Below are 27,113 nucleotides of genomic sequence, written 5' to 3' on the forward strand. Positions count from 1 at the left end.
GTGGATCTACTGATGTGGATTTGTGGCCAAGGTTGTGGATCGACTGATATATCATCAACTGATGTGGATTTGTGGCCGAGGTTATGGATCTACTGATGTACCATCTATTGATGTGGATTTGTGGCCGAGGTTGTGGATGGACTGTTGTACCATATACTGATGTGTATTCGTGACCGAGGTCGCGGATCTACTGATGTACTATCTACTGATGTGGATTCGTGAACGAAGTTGTGGATCTGCTGTTTGGAGAGCTCCTGGGCTCAAAGGATCGAAACCTCGAGGAAGATCGGTGCCCAGCTGATGATCCGTGCAGTCAGGAAACTCATCAATTGCTTACAGGTTAAGGTTCTTACTTTGGGTAAGGGAAACTATGTTTTGAGGTTTAAAATTTAAATAAAGTTGAACATGGGATGTTGTGAAATTAACATCACTTACAGCAATCTTTTAAATTATATTAAAGTTTATGAACAACCGATACTGTACAATTAATTTAATGCATTTTTATATAAGAATTGAAAATTATAAGAGATAGAATTGTGAGGAACAAAAACAAACAAAAACAAGTACAGATACATTCAAAGTACACCGCCCCCATGCCAAATAATTAAATATCCCACAGCGCGGCATTGCCGGGGCGCCTTCAGCGCCCAGCAATACCGCAGTGCAGCTTATAGAGACTGCATTGGGAGGAAGAGGTGTACAATAATTGATTGATTAATTGTATAATTAAAATCAATAAAAGGTTATCACAAAATATTTTCTTAATCAATTGGCTAATAGCATAACTAAACCACTAGTGCTTCATCCGAAGATGTGTCTTTTAGCAATTTAATTAAATAAGTAATTAATAAAAAAATAATTAATTAATTGATTAATCAATAAAAAATTAATCGATTAAATGATTAATCAATAAATCAAAAATATCCTTGATAGCCACATCACTTGGTCACTGTCATGTCCAAATATTAACTTCCCAGCTCAAAAGGTGCCTGAGATATTGGCCAAATGAGAAAGAAAATAAATAAATGATTAATAATGAAAATAAATAAATAATAATCATTTTAAAAATTAGATGATTAACCAATTCGGTCAGAGAACACATAAACCACCACCATTTCATCAGAATCTGTAACTTTAAAAAAAAAAAAAATTATTCATTAATCGAATAATTAAATAAATAATCGATTAATTGATTAATTAATAAATCAAAAATAGCCTTTGCAGCCAAATCACCTGGTCAATGGCATGTCCAAATATCAGCTTCCTAACTCAAAAGGTGCCTGAGTTAATGGTCAGAAGAGAAAGAAAATTTGATTAATTAAATAAGTACTTAATTAATTGCTAATAATTAAATAACTTCAATTAACTAATTAATCAAAAAACAAAAAATACTGTTTTTGACAAAGTACTTGCTCATATTGTGCCGAAATGTCAGCTTCCTAGTTCAAAGAATGGCTGAGATATCGCCCGGACAACCAAGAAAACAAACAAACATGAAAGCAAGAAAACAAGAAAACAACCAGAGTGAAAACTGAGTACTCCCTTTCAGCGTGCGTCACTGCCGAGCCCCCTTCGGTGCCCGGCAATGACGTTTTGCAATGCCTGGAGATGGCATAGGAAAGGAGCGGTGTACAACAAACAAACAACCAGAGTGAAAACTGAGTACCGTAAATTTCGGACCATTGAGCGCATCGTTATATAATCCGCATCCCCTAAAAAAAATTTAAAATCTGGAATTTAAACACACACAAGCCGCACTGGTTTATAAGCCGCAAATGTTGCACAAAAAACCAAGCGCAAAAACATCCGATAATTAACCACAAAAAGTGAGAAACTCGACAGTTCGATCGCCTTCAATTTGAAAGCTGCATCGTAAGCATTGCGTCGTGTTTTCGGCATGATGGAAGTTGTCTGCGCAAGGGCGATTACCGGTAACTGAATGTTTCGTGTGTGTAAAGGCCGTGTGTAAATTTGGAGGAAAAACCCGTAAACAGTTATCACTAGCACACTTTTACAGTGAGTTTTGAATTCACGAAGTCAAAACCAGTTTTGAAACCTAATGTGAATCTAAACATAGACTGGAGACTGACGACAACAACTTGATTTGGCCTTAACGCGTCATCAGGAAAACCCGCAACATCGGAAAATTCCATAAACAAGCCGCATCGTTATTTTAGCCGCAGAGGTCGAAGTTGAGGGAAAAAGTTGCGGCTAATAGTCCGAATTTTACGGGACTCCCTTTCAGCGTGGGTCACTGCCGAGCCCCCTTCAGTGCCTGGCAATGACGTTTTGCAGTGCCTGGAGATGGCATAGGAAAGGAGCGGTGTACAACAAACAAACAACCAGAGTGAAAACTGAATACTCCCTTTCAGCGTGCGTCACTGCTGAGCCCCCTTCGGTGCCCGGCAATGACGTTTTGCAGTGCCTGGAGATGGCATAGGAAAGGTGCGGTGTACAAAAACATCGGGCCAATACCCCTGGCACTCACCTGGTAGAATAAACAATATACTGCACTGACTAAAGGTATTTTAAACCAATTGCAATGGTTGCTAGAAGACAGGGCAGCATGTAGAATCATACTAAGATAATCATTAGACTTTAAACAAACAAACAAAAAAATACCCATTTTGAGGGCAACCCACCTCCTCCCCCCATCTCTATGTACCTCCTAAGACCCCAATTTTTCTAATGCCGTGAAGAAACATTGATACATCACGGGTGACGAAGTTTGTGGTGAAGTTTCATCGAAATTGTGTGTGTAGTTTCTGATAAGAAAGCAAATACCTATTTTGGGGGGCACACACAACCTGTCCACCATGTTTCGTCCAAATCCGTCCACAACTTTTTGAGATATCCTGCTATGTATCATTTTTGGCCGTATCTCCCAATGGTGAAGAATTATTTTAAAAAGTATACGAGCCAGATCCGAATCTGGATCTTCACCAAAACCTAATCATTTCATCCTCGTCACATGCACTCCCTATCTGCCAAATTTCGTCCGAATCCATCCACATTTTTTGAGATATCTTGTTCACAGACAAATAGACAGACAGAGGTGAAAACAATACCTCCACCCACCTTTGGTGGCGGAGGTAACACCCCGATGTTGAACATGTCCTCAACCATTTCTTCGACGTGCAATTTGCCGATGTTGTTCAAACTTGGCAAACAGACAACGAATGATGGCTTACATATGCACGTCATTTATTTTCGAGATCAGATCCACGATGCCCAACTGGTGGCCATTTTGTTACGTAAACATGTCTCCAACAATTTCTCGGACATGCATGGTTTTATGTTGTTCAAACTTTACAAAAGCACAATATATGATGGCATACACGTGCACCTCTCTTCATTTTGTGATCTGATCAAAGATGGCCGACTGGTAGACTGGCGGGCATTTTGGATGTAAAAAACCCGATATTGAACATGTCCTCCACCTTTTTCACACATGCATTTACCGATGTTGTTCAAACTTTGCACATAGATCATGAATGATGTCTTTCATATGCGCGTCATCTTTTTTCGAGATCAGATCCAATATGGCCGACTGGCAGCTATTTTGTTACTTTAACCTCAAACCTGGCCTCAAAGCGTCCTCCCCGCTTCTTCCCCCTTCCAACTTTCACCTTCATCTCCCTCAACCTTCTGCCTCATTCTTCCCCCTCATCAAATAACACCTCACTGTGCCTCACCCAATCACCATCAAACCTTTTGTCCGCCCCATTCTTCCCTTTCTCCAAGCTATTCTGTAATCTCTGACACACCTTCAACAGCTCTCCCTACCTCTTCCTCCTCTTCCTCCTCTTCCACATCTTACCCTACCGCTCCCCCCCCCCCCCCCCCCTGTTCTGTATCCGATGCTCCCCCTTCCTCTTCCTTAACAGTATGGACCTCAAACATCCGGGGCCTTCGCTCAAACTTGTCTGATCTCTCCATACAGGTTGCTTCTGACAAACCAGACGTGATCTGCTTAACAGAAACTTTCCTCCTTCATGATGGCTCTGATTCCTTGGTATCTCTCCCAGGTTACTCCCTCCTCCGTCATGATAGACCTGAGCCTCGTCCTGGAGGTGGGGTTGCTATATTTATTCAAAAAACTCTCTTCCTCACTCGCCCTGCACTGCCCTCTCTCCACCTCACCCCCAGGAATAGCTTTGGCTACGGCTTCCCCATCGCTCCCACCTTTTGTTCATATGTGTGTTGTACCGTCCACCAAACAGTGATGACTCCATCTACATCTCGCTGTCTGAGAATATGGACCAACTTCTATCTACCCATCCCAACTCTCTCTTCCTCATATGTGGTGATTTCAACTGTCACCATGCCAGTTGGCTGGGTGTGGGTACCTCTCTCACCAGCCATGGCTCTTCAGCAAAGGACTTCTGTGACTCACTGGGACTGACACAATCTGTCAATTTCCCGACCCGGATTTCAGTCAACGGAGCATCTTCTTTTCTGGACTTGGTCATGACTAACTTCCCTGAAAATGTCTGCTGCTCTTCTTCTGCTCCAATCGGCTCTTCTGATCATGTGCATGTTAAAGTGGACATCTCTCTGACCATTCTCAGAGAGCCTCCTCAGCATCGACGAGTCTGGCATTTCACTCAGGCCAACTGGCACGGTCTTCAAGCAGCCATCAATCATCTGGACTGGTCTCCCATCTCTACCGCCTCTGACATCAACTCATCCTGGGAATTCTTCCAAAGTAAATTGCTCTCTCTCATGCACAGATTTATCCCATCTCGTCTTCAGTTGTCATACCCTTCCTCCCATCCATGGTACACGGAATCTTGTGGTGAGGCTATTGCCCAGAAACAACTTGCTTTCGTCTCCTGGAAAGCAAATCCAACGGAAGGAAATCTCATTTCCTTTCACAAAGTCCGAAACAAGTGTGTGTCCACCCTCAGGAGAGCCAGGAAACAACATCTCTCCGTTCTCAGGACCGAACTCTCTTATCTGTCTCCCTCTTCCAAATCCTGGTGGCGTCTGGTCAAATCTGTTTCTGGTGTTTGTTCCCCCTCCATCCCCCCCTCACCTCAAATGGCCACACAGCTGACTCCGTACGTGAAAAAGCTGAATGCCTCAACTCTGTGTTTGCCTCTAAATCTTGTGTCCCAAACCCATCCCTCTCTGTACCCACCGTACCCAGCTGCTCCTGGACTCTGTGTCCTTTCCTCCTGACAAGGTGGAAAAGTTTCTGTCAACCCTCGACTCGGATTCTGCAACTGGACCTGACGGCATCAGCCCACGGGTCCTAAAATCCTGTTCTTCCGCTCTTTCACTCCCTCTTTCTGTTCTCTTCACCCTCTCTTTTGCTCAAGGTCATCTTCCATCTGCTTGGAAATCTGCCAACATCACCGCTTTGCACAAAAAAGGTGCAAAAACAGATCCCAGCAACTACAGACCAATCAGCCTTCTCCCAATTATCAGAAAAGTCATGGAATCCATCATTGCTTCAGATATGAAATCTTTCCTCTTCTCCAATGGCTTGATCTCTGATCATCAATTTGGTTTCAGACCAGGTCACTCTACTCTGGACATGCTGCTTCTGCTTTCACAACAATGGATGGAGGTCCTCAATGCCAAACAGGAAATTAGAGCAGTCTCCCTTGACGTATCACGTGCCTTCGATACGGTCTGGCACCCCGCTCTGCTCACCAAACTCTCCTCTTTTGCTATCCATGGAAATCTCCACGCATGGCTGGCGGACTTCCTCTCTAGTCGTAGTCAACGTGTGGCCCTGAATGGGTTTCTCTCATCTCCTCTTCCTGTTCAGGCTGGAGTTCCCCAAGGCAGTGTTCTGGGCCCTGTGCTTTTTCTGGTCTTCATCAATGATCTCTCTGACTCTCTTGAAAATCCTCTCTATCTCTTTGCTGATGACTCTACTCTCTGTCGCTCCATTCTTCATCCCTCAGATCGGCAGTCTGCAGCCTCCTCACTCTCTGCAGACCTGGACAAAATCACAGACTGGGCAAACAAGTGGAACATGTCTTTCAATCCTGACAAATCTCACACTCTTACGATGTCTCTCCGAAAAGACCGACTGGACAACCCTCCCATCCACTTTCTGAATAATCCTCTCCAAGAAGTTCTGTCACTCAAGCTTTTGGGTCTCACTATCTGCCATGATCTTTCCTGGGAAAACCACATTTCAAATCTGGCCTCCAAAGCTAGTCACCAACTGGGCATCCTCCGTCGTGCGAAGTCCTTCCTTGGCACACCTGAGCTCCTCACCACAAACAAGGCTTTCATCCGCAGCTCAATGGAATACTGCTCTCCCCTCTGGGCTGGTGCTCCTGCCTCACACCTAGCTCGTCTTCACGCTGTTGAAACCAAAGCATTCAGAATCATTGGAATCTCCCGCGATGAAGCTAACTCCAAGGGCCTCTCACTCACTCACCGCAGGCAGGTTGGTGGTCTTTCCGTCTTCTACCGAATCCTCTCTGGCCTTGCCCCCCCCAGCTCTCTCTGGGCTCTGTCCCGCAAATATTCCTGCAGGTCGCACAAGATGTGCCTGCAACCCTCTTATGGTTAAACTGCCAAAATCGAGACTCTCTGCTCACCTTCACTCCTTCATTCCTCTTTTCTCCCGCCTCTGGAACAAACTCCCTCACTCTCTTCAATCCCACTCCACCCTCCAGGTCTTTAAAACAGCTGTTCACCACCATCTCTTATCTTCCCCCATCCAAAACCTAGATCTTTTCTACCCCCGCTAATTTCACCCCAATTACACTTTTTTGAAATACCAACTTCTGTCCTGGAAGTCCTTGGTGTTCTTGTGTTTTATACTTCTCCCCCCCCCCCCCCCCACCCCCTTCCCACGCCTCCTCCCCCCAAGCCCTCTCCCTTCCACACATCTCCCTGCTCTCAAATGTTGTGTTTGTGTGCTTCCCCTTCTCCCCCCATCTTGTCTTCCGCTCCCTCTTTTTGTACACCGCACCTTTCCTATGCCATCTCCAGGCATTGCAAATCGTCATTGCTGGGCACCGAAGGGGGCTCGGCAGTGACGCACGCTGAAAGGGACTACTCAGTTTTCACTCTGGTTGTTTGTTTGTTTTCTTTCTTTCTTTCTTGTTTTCTTGTTTGTCCGGGCGATATCTCAGCCATCCTTTGAGCTAGCAAGCTGAAATTTCGGCACAATAGTGAGCAAGTGCTTTGACAAAAACAGTATTTTTTGTTTTTTGATTAATCAATTAATTGAGGAGTTATTTAATTATTAGCGATTAATTAAGTACTTATTTAATTAATCAAATTTCCTTTCTCTTCTGACCATCAACTCAGGCACCTTTTGAGTTAGGAAGCTGATATTTGGACATGCCAATGACCAGGTGATTTGGCTGCAAAGGCTATTTTTGATTTATTAATTAATCAATTAATCGATTAATTGTTTAATTATTCGATTAATGACTAAAAAAAATTTTTTTTTTAAGTTACAGATTCTGATGAAATGGTGGTGGTTTATGTGTTTTATGACCGAATTGATTAATAATTTAATTTTTTAATGATCATTATTTATTTATTTTCATTATTAATCATTTATTTATTTTCTTTCTCATTTGGCCAATATCTCAGGCACCTTTTGAGCTCAGAAGCTAATATTTGGACATGAGTGACCAAGTGATGTGGCTATCAAGGATATTTTTGATTTATTGATTAATCAATTAATCAATTAATCAATTAATAATTAAATTATTCGATTAATTACTAAAATAAAAAATAAAAAATTCAGTTACAGATTCTGATAAAATGGTGGTGGTTTATGTGTTCTGTGACCGAATTGATTAATAATTTCATTTTTAATGATTATTATTTATTTATTTTCATTATTAATCATTTATTTATTTTCTTTCTCATTTGGCCAATATCTCAGGCACCTTTTGAGCTGGGAAGCTAATATTTGGACATGACAGTGACCAAGTGATGTGGCTATCAAGGATATTTTTGATTTATTGATTAATCATTTAATCGATTAATTATTTATTGATTAATCATTTATTGATGAATCAAGTAATTATTTAAATTTTTATTAATGACTTATTTAATTTAATTTCTAAAAGATACATCTTCGGATGAAGCACTAGTGGTTTAGTTATGCTATTAGCCAATTGATTAAGAAAATATTTTGTGATAATCTTTTGATTTTAATTATACAATTAATCAATCAATTATTGCACACCTCTCCCTCCCAATGCAGCCTCAATGAGCGGCACTGCGGTATTGCCGGGCGCCGGAGGCGCCCCGGCAATGCCGCGCTGTAGGATATTTAATTATTTGGCATGGGGGCGGTGTACTTTGAATGTATCTGTACTTGTTATATATTTTGTTTGTCTGGTTGATTTGTTTGTGAAGTAAATGGTAGCTCTTTTACGAGCCTCGATTCAGTATACAAAAAAAAAAAAAAAAAAAAAAAAAAAAAAAAAAACCGTGTCCCCATCCATTTCTCGGACAGGCATGGATCGATTTTCTTTAAACTTGGAAAAAAGACATTACATGAGTCTACATATGCAGAGGATTATGTTTAGCCATTGGCCGACTGACAGCCTTTAACTCCGTGCAGAAAAATTACTAAAACCACAGCGGGGGCTATGACATTTTATGTATTTTTCTTCTTGTTAACCTTGGTACAGAATCACGTACTATAAGGATGTGGCATGAAGGTAGCAGGCTGTACCAGTTACAAACATTGTGGAAGTGAGACGAAAACAGTCAGCCGGACCCACCCCAAAGGGAGTCTCCAGAGATGTATAGGAATTGGCCAGATCCCATTTGCGATTTGGTAAATCGTAGTAGCATAGATTTAGAAGAAATCCAGCGAGAGTCCTTACACAAATTAATTGATCCTCATTTATATATCTTTTCTTTGTCTGCCAAGGACATTTGACAAACGGGCCTGGTGAAACATCAGATCAACACCGGTGAGGCCTGTTCTATTCATCAGCCCACCCGATGGCTCCCCTGGAGCAGGAGGGAGGAAGCTGACAATCAAGTAGAAAAGATGCTTCATGCAGGTGTCATCAAGTCCTCGGAAAGGCCTTTGTTGACATTGATTGTGCCGATTACAAAGATGGGAGGGACCATGCGTTTCTGCGTGGACGAACGTCAGCTGACCAACTTGACATTGACAGACTCCTATCCCCTGCCTAGAATTGACAATACACCCGATGCCGTTGCGGGCTCAAATTGGTTCTCCACTTGGGACCTTAACAATGGATATTCACAGATGAAGACAGATAACATGAGGAAAGAGAAAACAGAAATTTCTACAGGTAAAGGATTGTACGAGTTCACCATGATGCCATTTGGTTTGTGTAAATCCCCTGCCACCTTTGAGAGATTCATGGGGCGTATACTAGGTGGCATGCCATGACAATCATCCATGATGTACCTGGATAACGTCCCAGCAGGGAGTTATTTTGTTTACCTGGACCCAACCCCTCGGAATGCAAAGAAAGGCATAATGGGCTCAGTGGAAAACTCTGGAATTGAAAGAACATTGAAAAAACTCTGGAATTGAAGCGTGTAGATATTCCCTCTGAAATAAACAATTACACCAGCTGGGGGCACCGCTTGAGCGGGTTGCTATGGACATCATAAGACCCCTCTCCCACACCTGAAAAATTAACAAGTGTACCCTCGTGGTTGTGGACTATTTTACCAAGTGGCTAGAGGCCTATGTGCTCCCCAACCAAGAAGCCTGGGTTGTGGCACAGGTCTTCGTGGAAGGATTTTATGCCGGCATGGGGTTCTGGAAGAGCTGCACACAGGCCAGGGCCATAATTTTGAAAGCCAATTACTAAAAGAGGTCATCAATTAGGAAAACATGGATCACACCTTTGAGACTTCAATCTGATGGGATTGTGGAAAGGTCAACAAGACTTCAACTAGCCTTGGTCACCACCAACCGCCAGGATGACTGGGACGAACATCTCCCGTATTTGCTGATGGCCTAACGGACAGGTCAGTCCGGAGCCACCGCATGCAGCCCAGGGCTGCTCATATATGGATGGAAGCTTCGAACTTCCGTTAATCTGTTGTGCGGTCCCATGCTAGAATACCTTGACAGACCGCCATGGGAGGATTACGCGTGTCACTTGGAGGAAGGCATGGAACTGGTCGAAGCCTTCGCACGCCATCACCTCCGTCTGACTGACATAAAGATAAAGCGCAGGTATCACTACCGGAGTCAGGTGAGCAAGTACTCTCCACGGCTGAAGATTTGGTTGTTCAATCCCCGGAAGAGTAAGGATAGATGGCCAAAACTCACTTCACCTTGGCAGGGCCTGGGGCCAGTCCTGGTGCAAATCTGTGACATGGTGTTTAAAATCAAAATGGGCCCATGGGCCCTCCCCTGGAACGGTCACGCCAACTGCCTATGGCCATCTAGGGAGTGATGAGATGCCCTTATGAATTGCTCTGACCCCAGAAACGGTGGAAGTGACACCAAGCACCTCGGTGGACTCAGGGCGAAAGGTGGGAGTGGGGGGGGGGGGGGTTAGGAGGGGGAGAGATCAATGGGATAGAAGAGGAAGAATTTGTGCCCACGTGGATCACAGGAGCAAGAGGCTAATTCGTCCCATCGGTGGCACAGGGACATTGAAGTAGATCGAAGCATGAGGGACTTTGTACATTAGAGAGGGGTGAGACTGTGCAGGGAACGTAGAGCGATTAGTGACATATAGTTAAAAGGGACGACAGGGTGAGCACGAGCTAGTGGGAATTAGTTAGAGAGGGTGTGAAGTTATCCTCACTCTTGGAAGGATGGAATTAATATAATATAATGAAATTAATGCAGGAACAGCAGCCGGAAATTAATGAACGAATGGTGGTGTGAAGGAATTTTTGGGAGGGAATGAGCCCCGCCCAAGGAACAGGGTGCAAAAGTGAATTGACGGGCTGAGAGTGTGGCTCATTGAAGGTAGCGTATGGTTGTGAATGACACCCCAGGCGCTGGGAGTGTGCCAGCCCAGAGTAGGCCATGGACCTGAGGGGCGAGCCAAATTAATGGTCCCGGGTACCTTGAAAGAGGACCCAGGGTGCCAAGTGCCAGAAAGAAAGCACAAGAGGGGGCAGGAAGAGCTCCCCCAAAAATTTGATGTGGAGCAGGTATGCTTGGGTGATTAAGGTCGATATAACCGAATAGTTTAAGAAGTGAGGTGATGACGTGTCTCAGGGGAGTGTAAAGGATGATGTAAAAACCGTTCAATAGTTACAATTGTTTCCTCTTCAGACCACACAGCACCCAGGAAATAGCCATCCCCTGGAGTCTCCCGCACAAGATGCCTGGAACCAGCAGACGCAACTCGATCTTGTGCTACGGTTCTCCACAGATTCACTTTTTCTCTTCGGGGTTAAAATGGACTTGGTGGGCCCCAAGAGACACCATATGTAGAGACATAGGGAAAGCATACTGAGGGGAGATAGTTCGTTTATGGGAGATTAGAAACACAGAGGGGACACAGAAAGGGATAGAGGGGCACAGACAATTTTTTTTTTTTTTTTTTTTTTTGGATACCATATCGAGGCTTGTGAAAGAGCTAACATTAATCATACAAAAAAAATCAGACACATAAAACAAATAATAAGGGGAGCGGTAGACAAGATGGAGAGAGAGGGGGAAGCACACAAACACAACATTTGAGAGCAGGGACATCAGGAAATCTGTGGGAGGGAGAGGGCTTGGGGGGGAGGAGGCGTGGGAAGGGGGGGGGGAAGTATAAAACACAAGGACACTGCAAGGACTTCCAGGAAAGAAGTTGGTATTTCACAAAAGTGGATCTGGGGTGAATTAACGGTGGTAGAAAAGATCAAGGTTTTGGATGGGGGAAGGTCAGAGATGGTGGTGTATAGCTGTTTTAAAGACCTGGATGGAGGAGTGGGATTGAAGAGAGTGAGGGAGATTGTTACAGAGGCGGGAGAAAAGAGGAATGAAGGAGTGAATGTGAGCAGAGAGCCTAGATTTTGGCAGTTTCACCATAAGAGGGTTACTGGCAGATCTTGTGCGACCTGCAGGAATATTTGGGGGACAGAGCACAGAGAGAGCTGGGTTGATGTTGAGAATGAAAATGAGAATGATGTTGAGAGAGCTGAGAATGAGTTGTTAGTTGTTAAGGAATCACCCATGGTGGGGAATAGGGGGACAGGTTAGGTTAGGGCCGAGCCAGCCACCTGATCGTCTGGCACAGCCACCCCCTCTGGTACGTGTGCAACATCGCAAGCCATCATCAAGCCATCATCAACATCAAGCCAACCAACAACAAACATGCCAACAAGGCAACCAACAAACAAACAAACAAACAAACAACAACAATGTGCAATCAAACCAACATCAAGCCAACAACATCAACATCAAGCCAACAACATCAAGCCATCATCGCAACAACGTGTGCAACATCGCAAGCCAACAACATCGCAAGCCAGCAATGCCGGCCTGGTTTGCCTTGTCATGTCTTGCCATGCTTCGCTTGGGCCTCGGCTGTTTGCCTGCATGCTTGTCATCGTCCCTTCCCCCCCCCCCCTCCCAAAAAAAATTGCTCATCTTGCTCAATGGACAAGGGCTCTGCATGTTATCATCAATTGCTGTTGACCAAGGACAATTTATGGCAATGCCGACCTGCTGTCGGATGTTATGGAGAAAGAAAAAAATGAATGATCGTTTTAAGGCCATTTTACGCCGCTAGAGCGGGGGTTAGCCTTGAGGGCCCCATGACAATCATGGTTCCCTGTTTGAGGCAATGTTTTTATGGCCGGATGCCCTTCCTGACACCAACCCTTGGTCACGCTCTTGCGATGCGCAGGCCGGATGTTATGGAGGATCAGCAATGAATGTATAAAGTGTATCGTTTGAACCCACCTGGTTCAAACTATGTGAAGAGATGAAAGACTGACTTTAGAAACTGTAATAAATACATTCCATGAGTGAATGCGTAGGAATAGTTACACAACACATTAGATTTCAAAATTTTTCTTAGCGGGGAGATGGATCAAGATAATTTTTCCTGTACAAAAATATCGCACTCCGATAGGCTAACCCCACCGTTTAGAGGCCATTTTTCCCCGCAGAGCGGGGGTTGGCCTCTTCGGGGACCGTGGTTGTTGTTGTTTTTTGGTTCCCTTTTTGAAGCAATGTTTTACGGCCGGATGCCCTTCCTGCCGCCAACCCTGTTTGTCACCTTTTTACGATAAACAGGGAATTACCAGTGTACTGGTACTCAATTTGCCGACCTCGGAAGGATGACAGGCTGAGTCAACCCCCTTGGCGTTAATTCAGCGATCGACCGGGATTCGAACCCAGGATCCTTGGATCCTAAGCTGGCACCCTAGCCGCTAGCCCAACACCAGGGATCTCCGATAGGCTAGGTAATGGTACTAAAAGTACTACACCTGAAATGTACTGCAGCCGGCACACTCGGGACGAGTCTAGTATGGAGGAAGGGCTAGTGGGACAAGCAGGGGGTAGTGTGACGGTTTTTGAAGACCACGGGAGACACAAAGGAAATTTTAGTTGATCGGTATTTGGTGTTTGAGGAATGTTTGTTTTTTCTTTTTTCTCAATTAAATCTAATAACTTTTTTTTTTTCAGATTTGAATGGCGGGTGAATGTTTCCGCATCAAGACTTTTGAATCACTAACTTGTAAACACGGGTTAATTTGTGTCCCTCCCATAGCGGTGGAAATTAACAATGTGCTTTCCACCATAGGAAACATCATTGGAGCACATATGCTACGCCCAATCCCTTTACGCTACACCAAACCCCCTTGAACTACACCAAACCCCCTTATGATACACCCATTTCCCTTATGCTACGGCCAATCCCCTTATGCTACACCAAACCCCCTTATGCTACACCAAACCCCCTTATGCTACACCCATTCCCCTTATGCTACACCAAACCCCCTTATGCAACACCCATTCCCCTTATGCTACACCAAACCCCCTTATGCTACACCAAACCCCCTTATGAATATATGAATGAATGATCGTTTTAAGGCAATTTTCCCCGCTAGAGCGGGGGTTAGCCTTGCGGGCCCCATGACAATCATGGTTCCCTGTTTGAGGCAACGTTTTTATGGCCGGATGCCCTTCCTGACGCCAACCCTTGGTCATGCTCTTACGATGCGCAGGGATACACCAAACCCCCTTATGCTACACCAAACTGAAAATTTATTATTCTGAAAATTATTCTGAAATCTCTGACACACCTTCAACAGCTCTCCCTACCTCTTCCACCTCTTCCACATCTTACCCTACCCCTCCTCCCCCCTGTTCTGTATCCGATGCTCCCCCTTCCTCTTCATTAACGGTATGGACCACAAACATCCGGGGCCTTCGTTCAAACTTAACTGATCTCTCCATACAGGTTGCTTCTGTCAAACCAGACGTGATCTGCTTAACAGAAACTTTCCTCCTTCATGACGTCTCTGATTCCTTAGTATCTCTCCCGGGTTACTCCCTCCTCCGGTATGATCGACCTGAGCCTCGTCCTGGAGGTGGGGTTGCTATCTTTATCAAAAACTCTCTTCCTCACTCGCCCTGCACTGCCCTCTCTCCACCTCACCCCCAGGAATACCTCTGGCTACGGCTTCCCCTTCGCTCCCACCTCTTGTTCATTCGTGTGTTGTACCGTCCACCAAACAGTGATGACTCCATCTACATCTCGCTGTCTGATAACATGGACCAACTTCTATCTACTCATCCCAACTCTCTCTTCCTCATATGTGGTGATTTCAATTGTCACCATGCCAGTTGGCTGGGTGTGGGTACCTCTCTCACCAGCCATGGCTCCTCAGCAAAGGACTTCTGCGACTCACTGGGACTGACACAATCTGTCAATTTCCCGACCCGGATCTCAGTCAACGGAGCATCTTCTCTTCTGGACTTGGTTATGACTATCTTCCCTGAAAATGTCTGTTGCTCTTCTTCTGCTCCAATCGGATCATCTGATCATGTGCTTGTTAAAGTGGACATCTCTCTGACCATTCTCAGGGAGCCTGCTCAGCGTCGACGAGTCTGGCATTTCACTCAGGCCAACTGGCACGGTCTTCAAGCAGCCAACAATCATCTGGACTGGTCTCCCATCTCTACCACCTCTGACATCAACTCATCCTGGGAATTCTTTTAAAGTAAATTGCTCTCTCTCATGCACAGATTTATCCCATCTCGTCTTCAGTTGTCATACCCTTCCTCCCATCCATGGTACATGGAATCTTGTGGTGAGGCTGTTGCCCAGAAACAACTTGCCTTCGTCTCCTGGAAAGCAAATCCAACGGAAGGAAATCTCATTTCCTTTCACAAAGCCCGAAACAAGTGTGTGTCCACCCTCAGGAGAGCCAGGAAACAATATCTCTCCGTTCTCAAGACCGAACTCTCTTATCTGTCTCCCTCTTCCAAATCCTGGTGGCGTCTGGTCAAATCTGTTTCTGGTGTTTGTTCCCCCTCCATCCCCTCCCTTACCTCAAACGGCTACACAGCTGACTCCGCATGTGAAAAAGCTGAATGCCTCAACTCTGTGTTTGCCTCTAAATCTTTTGTCCCAAACCCATCCCTCTCTGTACCCACCATACCCAGTCGTACCCAGCTGCTCCTGGACTTCGTGTCCTTTCCTCCTGACAAGGTGGAAAAGTTTCTGTCAACCCTCGACTCTGATTCTGCAACTGGACCTGACGGGATCAGCCCACGAGTCCTAAAATCCTGTTCTTCCGCTCTTTCACTCCCTCTCTCTGTTCTCTTCACCCTCTCTTTTGCTCAAGGTCAACTGCCATCTGCTTGGAAATCAGCCAACATCACCGCTTTGCACAAAAAAGGTGCAAAAACAGATCCTAGCAACTACAGACCAATCAGCCTTCTCCCAATTATCAGCAAAGTCATGGAATCCATCATTGCTTCGGATATGAAATCTTTCCTCTTCTCCAATGGCTTGATCTTTGATCATCAATTTGGTTTCAGACCAGGTCACTCTACTCTGGACATGCTGCTTCTGCTGTCTCAACAAGGGATGGAGGTCCTCAATGCCAAACAGGAAATTACAGCTGTCTCCCTCGACATATCACGTGCCTTCGATATGGTCTGGCACCCCGCTCTGCTCACCAAACTCTCCTCCTTTGGTATCCATGGAAATCTCCATGCATGGCTGGCGGACTTCCTCTCCAGTCATAGTCAACGTGTGGCCCTGAATGGGTTTCTCTCATCTCCTCTTCCTGTTCAGGCTGGAGTTCCCCAAGGCAGTGTTCTGGGCCCTGTGCTTTTTCTGGTCTTCATCAATGATCTCTCTGACTCTCTTGAAAATCCTCTCTATCTCTTTGCTGATGACTCCACTCTCTGCCGCTCCATTCCTCATCCCTCAGATCAGCAGTCTGCAGCCTCCTCACTCTCTGCAGACCTGGACAAAATCACAGACTGGGCAAACAAGTGGAACATGTCTTTCAATCCTGACAAATCTCACACTCTTACGATGTCTCTCCGAAACGACCGACTGGACAACCCTCCCATCTACTTTCTGAATAATCCTCTCCAAGAAGTTCTGTCACTCAAGCTTTTGGGTCTCACTATCTGCCATGATCTTTCCTGGGAAAACCACATTTCCAAGCTGGCCTCCAAAGCCAGTAGCCGACTGGGCATCCTCCGTCGTGCGAAGTCCTTCCTTAGCACACCTGAGCTCCTCACCACATACAAGGCTTTCATCCGCAGCTCAATGGAGTACTGCTCTCCCCTCTGGGCTGGTGATCCTGCCTCACACCTAGCTCGTCTTCACGCTGTTGAAACCAAAGCGTTCAGAATCGTTGGAATCTCCCGCGATGACGCTATCTCCGAGGGCCTTTCACTTAATCACCGCAGGCAGGTTGGTGGTCTTTCCGTCTTCTACCGTCTCCTCTCCGGCCTTGCTCCCCCAGCTCTCTCTGGGCTCTGTCCCCCAAATATTCCTGCAGGTCACACAAGATCTGCCTGCAACCCTCTTATGGTTAAACTGCCAAAATCAAGACTCTCTGCTCACCTTCACTCCTTCATTCCTCTTTTATCCCGCCTCTGGAACAAACTCCCTCACTCTCTTCAATCCCACTCCTCCCTCCGGGTCTTTAAAACGGCTGTTCACCACCATCTCTTATCTTCCCCAATCCAAAACCTTGATCTTTTCTACCCCCGCTAATTTCACCCCAAATCCACTTTTTTGAGGTGACTTTTGACTTCTTTCCTGGAAGTCCTTGCGTTTTATACCTATCCTGCCTCTCCCAGGCTCTCTCCCTCCAAAAACATCTCCCGATGTCCCTGCTCTCAAATGTTGTGTTTGTGTGCTTCCTCCCCTTCTCTCCCCATCTTGTCGACCGCTCCCCTTTTTATATACTTTGTTTGCTTGTTTGTTTGATTTGTTTGTTTGATAAATGTTAGCTCTTTCACGAGCCTAGACTCTGTATACAAAAAAAACCAAAAAAAAAAAACCCTTATGCTACACCCAATCCCCTTATGCTACACCCAATCCCCTTATGCTACACCCAATCCCCTTATGCTACACCCAATCCCCTTATGCTACACCCAATCCCCTTATGCTACACCCAATCCCCTTATGCTACACCCAATCCCCTTATGCTACACCCAATCCCCTTATGCTACACCCAATCCCCTTATGCTACACCCAATCCCCTTATGCTACAACCAATCCCCTTATGCTGCACCCAATCCCCTTATGAAACACCCATTCCCCTTATGAAACACCCAATCCCCTTATGAAACACCCAATCCCCTTATGCTACACCCATTCCCCTTATGCTGCACCAAATCCCCTTGCACTACACCAAATCCCCTTACGCTACACCCAATCCCCTTGCGCTACACTCAATCCTTACGCTACACTCAATCCTTACGCTACACCCAAATCCCTTCGGCTACACCCAATCCCCTTGCGCTACACTCAATCCCCTTACGCTATACCCCAACCAATGATTTGGTATTTCAAATTATCACGAACTCAACAGCATGTGACAGATTTTAAAAGGGATTGGGAGTTCACAGGAGAAATGCAGACGCACCTTCAAGACTATGGAATCGGGGAGGTTGGTGATGTCGGCCGGTTGAGCGCTTCCACCGTACTCCACTTTTGTCAGGGTAAGCTTTCCATTCCTGTGCTGAGAATTGCAAAGAGGTCCTTCCTCAGCACGTTCTAACGGAGGGTCTTCCAAACAGGGTTGCTTACTCGGAGGGCAAGGAACTTGCACGCTCTCCTGGCAGGGCAACCGATACAACATCAGAGAGGGTGCACAGAGAGATTGGAGCACAATAGTCAATAGGTGAATCTGCACGTCAGGTCAAAACAACCACTTACCCCCAACAACATGACCGGTTGGCGTTTGCGCCTTGAAAGTGCCATGGTGAGGGTTGAGGAGACGCAAAAGTGAAAGGTCCTGCTGGGAGTGAAGTAAAGTATGACGATCCGATGTTTTCTTCCAAAAGGGATTACAACCCCTCACAAATAACTTTCAGACATTCTGTGAAGGAAAGATTTATAGAAAAAAAAAAATCCAAAGCGAAGTCGATCATCATCATCTGCTGTTTCCCCTTTCCATTACATGACTTTTCAAATAACAAAAGATGATAAATGAGGCCTTGTGTGCATGTGCTATGCGTGTTTACACCGATTCAGTTCTGCTTGCCGGCACTTTAACCTGCCGTTACTAGCACAAAATATGCGTGTTTACACCGATTCAGTTCTGCTTACCGGCACTTTAACCGGCCGTTACTAGCACAAAATATGCGTGTTTACACCGATTCAGTTCTGCTTACCGGCACTTTAACCTGCCATTACTAGCACAAAATGTGCGTGTTTACACCGATTCAGTTCTGCTTACCGGCACTTTAACCTGCCGTTACGAGCACAAAATGTGCGTGTTTACACCGATTCAGTTCTGCTTACCGGCACTTTAACCTGCCGTTACTAGCACAAAATGTGCGTGTTTACACCGATTCAGTTCTGCTTACCGGCACTTTAACCTGCCGTTACGAGCACAAAATGTGCGTGTTTACACCGATTCAGTTCTGCTTACCGGCACTTTAACCTGCCGTTACTAGCACAAAATATGCGTGTTTACACCGATTCAGTTCTGCTTACCGGCACTTTAACCTGCCGTTACTAGCACAAAATGTGCGTGTTTACACCGATTCAGTTCTGCTTACCGGCACTTTAACCTGCCGTTACAAGCACAAAATATGCGTGTTTACACCGATTCAGTTCTGCTTACCGGCACTTTAACCTGCCGTTACTAGCACAAAATGTGCGTGTTTACACCGATTCAGTTCTGCTTACCGGTACTTTAACCTGCCGTTACTAGCACAAAATGTGCGTTTACACCGATTCAGTTCTGCTTACCGGGCACTTTAACCTGCCGTTACTAGCACAAAATGTGTGTGTTTACTCCGATTCAGTTCTGCTTACCGGCACTTTAACCTGCCGTTACGAGCACAAAATGTGCGTGTTTACACCGATTCAGTTCTGCTTACCGGCACTTTAACCTGCCGTTACTAGCACAAAATGTGCGTGTTTACACCGATTCAGTTCTGCTTACCGGCACTTTAACCTGCCGTTACTAGCACAAAATGTGCGTGTTTACACCGATTCAGTTCTGCTTACCGGCACTTTAACCTGCCGTTACTAGCACAAAATGTGCGTGTTTACAGAAACCGTTAGAAAGGAAACCCAGAAACCCAGAAAACCCAGAAACCCAGTTTACAGTTAACCCAGAAAGGAAAGCTAGAAGCCTAGAAACCAGAAACTAACATCCAGAAAGGAAAGCTAGAAGCCAGAAACCAACATCCAGAAAAGAAAGCTAGAAACCAGAAACCAACATCCAGAAAGGAAAGCTAGAAACCAGAAACCAACATCCAGAAAGGAAAGCTAGAAACCAGAAACTATCATCTAGAAAGGAAAGCGAGAAACCAGAAACCAACATCCAGAAAGGAAAGCGAGAAACCAGGAACGAACATCGAGAAAGGAAAGCTAGAAGCCAGAAACCAACATTCTGCTTCAGTTCTGCTTAGTTCAGTTCTGCTTACCGGTACTTTAACCTGCCGTTACTAGCACAAAATGTGCGTTTACACCGATTCAGTTCTGCTTACCGGGCACTTTAACCTGCTGTTACTAGCACAAAATGTGTGTGTTTACACCGATTCAGTTCTGCTTACCGGCACTTTAACCTGCCGTTACTAGCACAAAATGTGTGTTTACACCGATTCAGTTCTGCTTACCGGGCACTTTAACTTGCCGTTACTAGCACAAAATGTGCGTGTTTACACCGATTCAGTTCTGCTTACCGGCACTTTAACCTGCCGTTACTAGCACAAAATGTGCGTGTTTACACCGATTCAGTTCTGCTTACCGGCACTTTAACCTGCCGTTACTAGCACAAAATGTGCGTGTTTACACCGATTCAGTTCTGCTTACCGGCACTTTAACCTGCCGTTACCAGCACAAAATGTGCGTTCAGTTCCTGTTCTGTGCTGTTCCTGAATGCAAATAGGACTCATGGAAATATAGGAAATACCCATGGATGGGAGGAGTAGGGATCATAGTATTTACTGTTGGTACATTCTAACGGTGGCCATGGTTATAATATATAACACACACACACACATGAAGGCGAGGTGAGGCAAAGGTACAGGAGACGAGGGGGTGGGGGGAAGAGGTCGGGGGGATGCTCGCTTAAGTTTAAGGAAGGTTTTAAGGAAAAATTTAAAGGAATAATCACATATGCAACCATCCTCAACTTAAGGGTGTCCGGAAGGGGAAAGTTAAGGAAATACTTAAGTAAATCCTCAAATCTTTCCTCAAGGATGCTTAATGACCAATATTGATTTATTGATAATATAATAATATTGATTTTCCTCAAGGATTATAATAATATCAAGGATGCTCAAGGATGCTGGGCCAAGACCTCAAAAACAGAGCGAAAAGATCCTTGAATCTGAGGAGCGCCAACATTGTACCAGTGATTATTTTATAGAAGCAACGGGAATGATAAAAAAGAACATAAGAGATCTTAAAAACCCTTCCTGAGAATACTACAACAAATGAACTGTTTGAAGCTCTCTGAGGATCAGTGACGATCCTCAAAAGTGCCCTCAGACCAAAACTTTGAGAAAAAGAAAACCATGAATTGGTTCATGAATCAAAGAATCATGCTCCCTTATTGAAACAGGTGGATGCTTCAATACCTGGGAGGGCTCAGTGTTACACCTTCTCAAACCTGCTTTTCGAGATAACAACCAACAACCTACCTTTCACCAATAGATGCAAATATTGAGCATAATGTCTCCTGTGGCCCCAGAACAAAACAAAAATATATATTATAATAATGACACTTACAACCCATACAACTTCCATTCCCAAACTCCCGCCACTCCCACCCCAGTCCTCCGAAACATGATGAAAAGTAAATTTCACCATTTTTAAACTTACCCTGTGCACAGACAAGCCCTAGATATGAACTTCCCATCTGTGTTAAGAAGGATGAAGGTTTCGTTAGAACGCACCATCAACGAAGCTTTGGCCTTTCACGGGCGTACATAACATCGTCAGGAGGTTTTGCAATACGGACTGCAAGACGTCAACTGTTTGGCCCAGTTGATCAGGAAGTTCTCCAACTATTTTTTTGTGCAGAACACCTCTTTCTCACAGGTACCCTTTCAAGTACTTTCGACTTTTTAAAAGTTTTTTTACTCGTTTTATTCTACAATCCTTATCTGGAAGGCGTGAAATTTTTCGTGTTTATAATTTTTTTATGTTTATATATTTTTAATGTTTATATATTTTCTGCATCGATTCAAGAACACAAAATGGTAATGTAAAAAAAAAAGGAATGGCGATACATGTTGGGGGGAGGAGGAGAGACAGAGATTTGGGGAGGAAGGGATGAGTTGGGCAGGCGGGGTGGAGGTGGGGGGAAGAGTAGGGCAGGTGGGGTGGGGGAGGTGGAAGAGACAGGCTGGTGGGGTTGGGGGGGGGGGGAAGAGACAGGCAGGTGGGGTTGGGGGGAGGTGGAAGAGACAGGCTGGTGGGGTTGGGGGGGGGGGGAAGAGACGGGCAGGTGGGGTGGGGGGGGGGGGAAGAGACAGGCTGGTGGGGTTGGGGGGAGGTGGAAGAGACAGGCTGGTGGGGTTGGGGGGGGGGGGAAGAGACGGGCAGGTGGGGTGGGGGGGGGGGAAGGGACGGGCAGGTGGGGCGGGGGAGGGGGAAGAGTTGGGCAGGTGGGGTGGGGGAGGGGGAAGAGACGGGCAGGTGGGGTTGGGGGGGGGGGGAGAAGTGGGGTGGGAAAGTGGGAAGGCATAGAGTGGAAAGGGGTAGGGGTAGAGTGGGTAAGTGTAGTGTGGGAAGGGGAAGAGTGGGTAGGTGCAGTGTGGGAAGGGGAAGAGTGGGAAGGGGAAGAGTGGGAAGGGGAAGAGTGGATAGGTGTAGTGTGGGAAGGGGAAGAGTGGGTAGGTGCAGTGTGGGAAGGAGAAGAGTGGGTAGGTGCAGTGTGGGAAGGGGAAAAGTGGGTAGGTGCAGTGTGGGAAGGGGAAGAGTGGGAAGGAGAAGAGTGGGAAGGGGAAGAGTGGGAAGGGGAAGAGTGGGAGGAGGAAGAGTGGGAAGGGGAAGAGTGGGAAGGGGAAGAGTGGGTAGGTGTAGTGTGGGAAGGGGAAGAGTGGGTAGGTGCAGTGTGGGAAGGGGAAAAGTGGGTAGGTGCAGTGTGGGAAGGGGAAGAGTGGGAAGGGGAAGAGTGGGTAGGTGTAGTGTGGGAAGGGGAAGAGTGGGTAGGTGCAGTGTGGGAAGGGGAAGAGTGGGTAGGTGTAGTGTGGGAAGGGGAAGAGTGGGAAGGGGAAGAGTGGGTATGGGTAGAGTGGGTAGGGGTAGCGTGGGAAGGGGAAGAGTGGGTAGGTGTAGTGTGGGAAGGGGAAGAGTGGGAAGGGGAAGAGTGGGTATGGGTAGAGTGGGTAGGGGTAGCGTGGGAAGGGGAAGAGTGGGTAGGTGTAGTGTGGGAAGGGGAAGAGTGGGTAGGTGCAGTGTGGGAAGGGGAAGAGTGGGTAGGTGTAGTGTGGGAAGGGGAAGAGTGGGAAGGGGAAGAGTGGGTATGGGTAGAGTGGGAAGGGGAAGAGTGGGAAGGGGAAGAGTGGGTAGGTGCAGTGTGGGAAGGGGAAGAGTGGGTAGGTGTAGTGTGGGAAGGGGAAGAGTGGGAAGGGGTAAAGTGGGTATGGGTAGAGTGGGTAAGGGTAGCGTGGGAAGGGGTAGAGTGAGGAGCTAGAGTGGAAGGGGTAGCATGAGGGGATAGGATGGGAGGGGTAATATGGGAGAGGTAGGATGGGAGGGGTAGGATGGGAGGGGTAGCATGAGGGGGTAGAGTGGGAGGGTAGCATGAGGGGGTAGAGTGGGAAGGGGTAGAGAGGAGGTAGAGTGGGAAGGGGAACAATGGGAAGGGGTAAAGTGGGAAGGGGTAGAGTGGGAAGGGGTAGAGTGGGAAGAGGTAGTGTAAGGAGGTAGGGTGAGAATGTAGGGTGAGGACGTAGGGTGAGGAGTTTGAGTGAGGAGGTTGGGTTAGAATGTAGGGTGAGGAGGTTGGGCGAGGTGGTAGGGCGAGGTGAGGTGATAAGGTAAGGTGAGGAAGTAGGGCAAGGGATTAGGGTGAGGGGTAGGTTGAGGAGGTTGGGTGAGGTGGTGAGGTGAAGGGCAGGATGCAGAGGTATGTTGAGGAGGTATGGTGAGTGAGGTATGGTGAGTGAGGTATGGTGAGTGAGGTTAGGTGAGCAGTGCGTTGAAACAAGACGAATGTATTGAAAGTACAGTAATACCAATAGTAATACTAATCATATTACTATTACTGGGTAAAGTATTACTAAGAGTCATACTAATAGTAATACTAATAGAAATACTTTACCCAGTAATAGTAATACTAATAGTAGGAGTCATACTAATACTCACACTAATAGTAATACTCACACTAATGGTAATACTAATACTAATACTAATAGTAATACTAACACACAGTTAGTATTACTTAACCTGAGATTGCGTTGAACATTTCGTGCTATTGTATCAACCAACAAAGTACAAACACCAGGTTGGTGCGGAGTGCGCAGACTATTTCAAATGACGACAAATAGGCATAATAATAATAATAATAATAATAATAATAATAATAATAATAATAATAATAATACAATATCGTGGAAAATAACATTTCACAGCCATAATGAAGAGTATCGAGCAAAATGAAACGCATTCCGAGCTGAACACATCAAATACATAAGAATGGTGCTCACACAGGATGTCCAGGGGTCATGGACACGAACAACGACCCCGATCTGAACCCACAACGGAACAATGTTGTTTAAACGAAGCGTTGAGATGGTCACAAAGCGAAGCGAAGCAACGTCGCCCGCAACCCGAGGAGCAACAAAACCTTCAAGGATCGGCTTCGCAACCGGAAACAGACGCTGCGAAACCGGAAACAGACGCTTCGCAACCGGAAACAGACGCTTCGCAACCGGAAACAGACGCTGCGCTCAATCCTGTCCTCCGCACCAAAATGTCCTGTTCAAGTAAAAAAAAGGAACATCCTCATGTCGGACAACGCGAAACATTCGTCACCAAATGATTTGGTCACTAATTTCACGTTAATAGTCACTTGTGTATTGCGCGACGGAAACCAGCCTTACCGCCATTAAACTCTGCGGCACATCTTAAGCACATCTTTAGGAAATCTTCAGCACATATTTAGCACATCTTTAGGACATGTTTAGCACATCTTAAGCACATATTTAGCACATCTTTAGGACATGTTTAGCACATCTTAAGCACATATTTAGCACATCTTTAGGAAATGTTTAGCACATCTTAAGCACATATTTAGCACATCTTTAGGACATGTTTAGCACATCTTAAGCAGATTTTTAGCACATCTTAAGAACATTTAAGCACATCTTTAGTACATCTTTAGCACATTTAAGCACATCTTTAGGAAAGCTTTACCCATCTTTAGCACATCTTTAGCACATCTTTAAACCATCTTTAGCACATTTAAGCACATCTTAAGCAGATTTTTAGCACATCTTAAGCACATTTAAGCACATCTTTAGTACATCTTTAGCACATTTAAGCACATCTTTAGGAAATCTTCAGCACATCTTAAGCACATATTTAGCACATCTTTAGGACATGTTTAGCACATCTTTAGGACATGTTTAGCACATCTTAAGCACATCTTTAAACCATCTTCAGCACATATTTAGCACATCTTAAGCACATATTTAGCACATCTTTAGCACATCTTAAGCACATCTTTAGGACATGTTTAGCACATCTTAAGCACATATTTAGCACATCTTTAGGACATGTTTAGCACATCTTAAGCAGATTTTTAGCACATTTAAGCACATCTTTAGGAAATCTTCAGCACATCTTAAGCACATATTTAGCACATCTTTAGGACATGTTTAGCACATCTTAAGCACATATTTAGCACATCTTTAGGACATGTTTAGCACATCTTAAGCACATATTTAGCACATCTTAAGCACATATTTAGCACATATTTAGCACATTTAAGCACATCTTTAGTACATCTTTAGCACATTTAAGCACATCTTTAGGAAAGCTTTACCCATCTTTAGCACATCTTTAGCACATCTTTAAACCATCTTCAGCAAATCTTCAGCACATCTTTAGTACATCTTATCTTTAGCACATCTTAAGCACATATTTAGCACATCTTTAGGACATGTTTAGCACATCTTAAGCAGATTTTTAGCACATCTTCAGCACATCTTAAGCACACTTAAGCACATCTTTAGTACACCTTTAGCACATTTAAGCACATCTTTAGGAAAGCTTTACCCGTCTTTAGCACATCTTTAGCACATCTTTAAACCATCTTCAGCACATCTTTAGTACATCTTATCTTTAGCACATCTTTAACACATCTTTAGTACATCTTTAGCACATTTAAGCACATCTTTAGGAAAGCTTTACCCATCTTTAGCACATATTTAGCACATTTAAGCACATCTTTAGGAAAGCTTTACCCATCTTTAGCACATATTTAGCACATCTTTAACCCATCTTAAGCACATCGTTAGGACATATTTACCCATCTTTAGCACATCGTTAGGACATATTTACCCATCTTTAGCACATCGTTAGGACATATTTACCCATCTTTAGCACATCTTTATCAAATCTCAAACCTGATATCCCTTCAGAACATAGACACTTCACCGACCCACTGATCTCTCATAAAATACCTGTGCTGTGTTCCATTAGCAAGCGGCTTGCCTGATTGAAAGCGCTCAACCCCACACTCCAACGGAACGGAGTGCTCGGCACCGCTTAACAACCGTCCGGGCCATGGTTTTTTTTATTTTACTCGATCCACGTGTGACAAACTCAACAAACGGGTTTCTTATGTTCGCGGCGATTACAAAGACTCAGAGTACTACAGGAAGAGTAAAATCTTATATTAATATGACCCTACTGCAAAGCCGCAATGAGCCGGCGAAGCCAAAGCCTCGATGGTATTTTTCGCAATTTTTTATGCATACTTCCGCATCCGCAAAATGGCGGCCTCCATGGAGCGATTTGGTGCGTCAAAGCTTCGAGATTCTCAAAGGATCCAGCAAAATCTGGCTTTTCAACATAATACGTACGCGTTCATTCACAACACCGGCTTCGCCGGCTATATAAAAGAAGCGATGTCTGTTTGTTACTTGGCAAAAAAAAAAAATGTTTGCAAATCTGTTGATCACTCCGGTTTGTTTGTGTGTTTGTTATTACCCTGCGCTCGCGAAGCGAAAAGCGTGGTTAAGCATTTACCTACGTACATACGTGTCTGTATTTTAAAAAATCATTTCCTCGTCAACCGTTGGTCCGATTGACATGAAATTTTCACCATAGGAGCGCCTTCTCTTGTAAAATATTTTAATGAATATTACACGTCATAGGTCACGTGGTACAGGCGCCATCTTGGAAAAACGTTACACCTCTATATCTCCCAAACCGCTCAATGGAACATTGGAAACATGGCTCATTGTCACGTACTCAACATGGGGAATAAGGTATGTTGATGGTGATGTCTTCAGTGCCTTAATTATGACGTCATAATAT

General features: G+C 45.2%; 1 protein-coding gene across 6 annotated transcripts in view; it reads right to left on the minus strand.

Annotated features, from left to right (window-relative positions):
- LOC137422105 (F-box/LRR-repeat protein 17) overlaps positions 1-24,489 on the minus strand; it is a 124,634-nt gene extending 100,145 nt beyond the window's left edge. For 2 of the 6 annotated variants that reach the window (XM_078772901.1, XM_068108859.2), the window contains exons 1-3: positions 24,275-24,479; positions 18,315-18,477; positions 18,022-18,213 (exon numbers count right to left, since the gene is read on the minus strand). In XM_078772901.1, coding sequence (XP_078629027.1) covers positions 18,022-18,213; positions 18,315-18,359 — 237 coding nt within the window. In that variant the 5' untranslated portion in view covers positions 18,360-18,477; positions 24,275-24,479. Of the gene's footprint in view, positions 1-18,021; positions 18,214-18,314; positions 18,478-24,274 lie in introns of all 6 variants that reach the window. The other 4 variants (XM_068108860.2, XM_068108857.2, XM_068108858.2 and 1 more) reach the window with 3 other exon arrangements.
- Positions 24,490-27,113: the final 2,624 nt, after the last annotated feature.

Source organism: Myxine glutinosa, chromosome 2 (genome assembly GCF_964187855.1).
Source record: "Myxine glutinosa chromosome 2, kmMyxGlut1.1, whole genome shotgun sequence".
Taxonomy (NCBI): Eukaryota; Metazoa; Chordata; class Myxini; order Myxiniformes; family Myxinidae; genus Myxine; species Myxine glutinosa.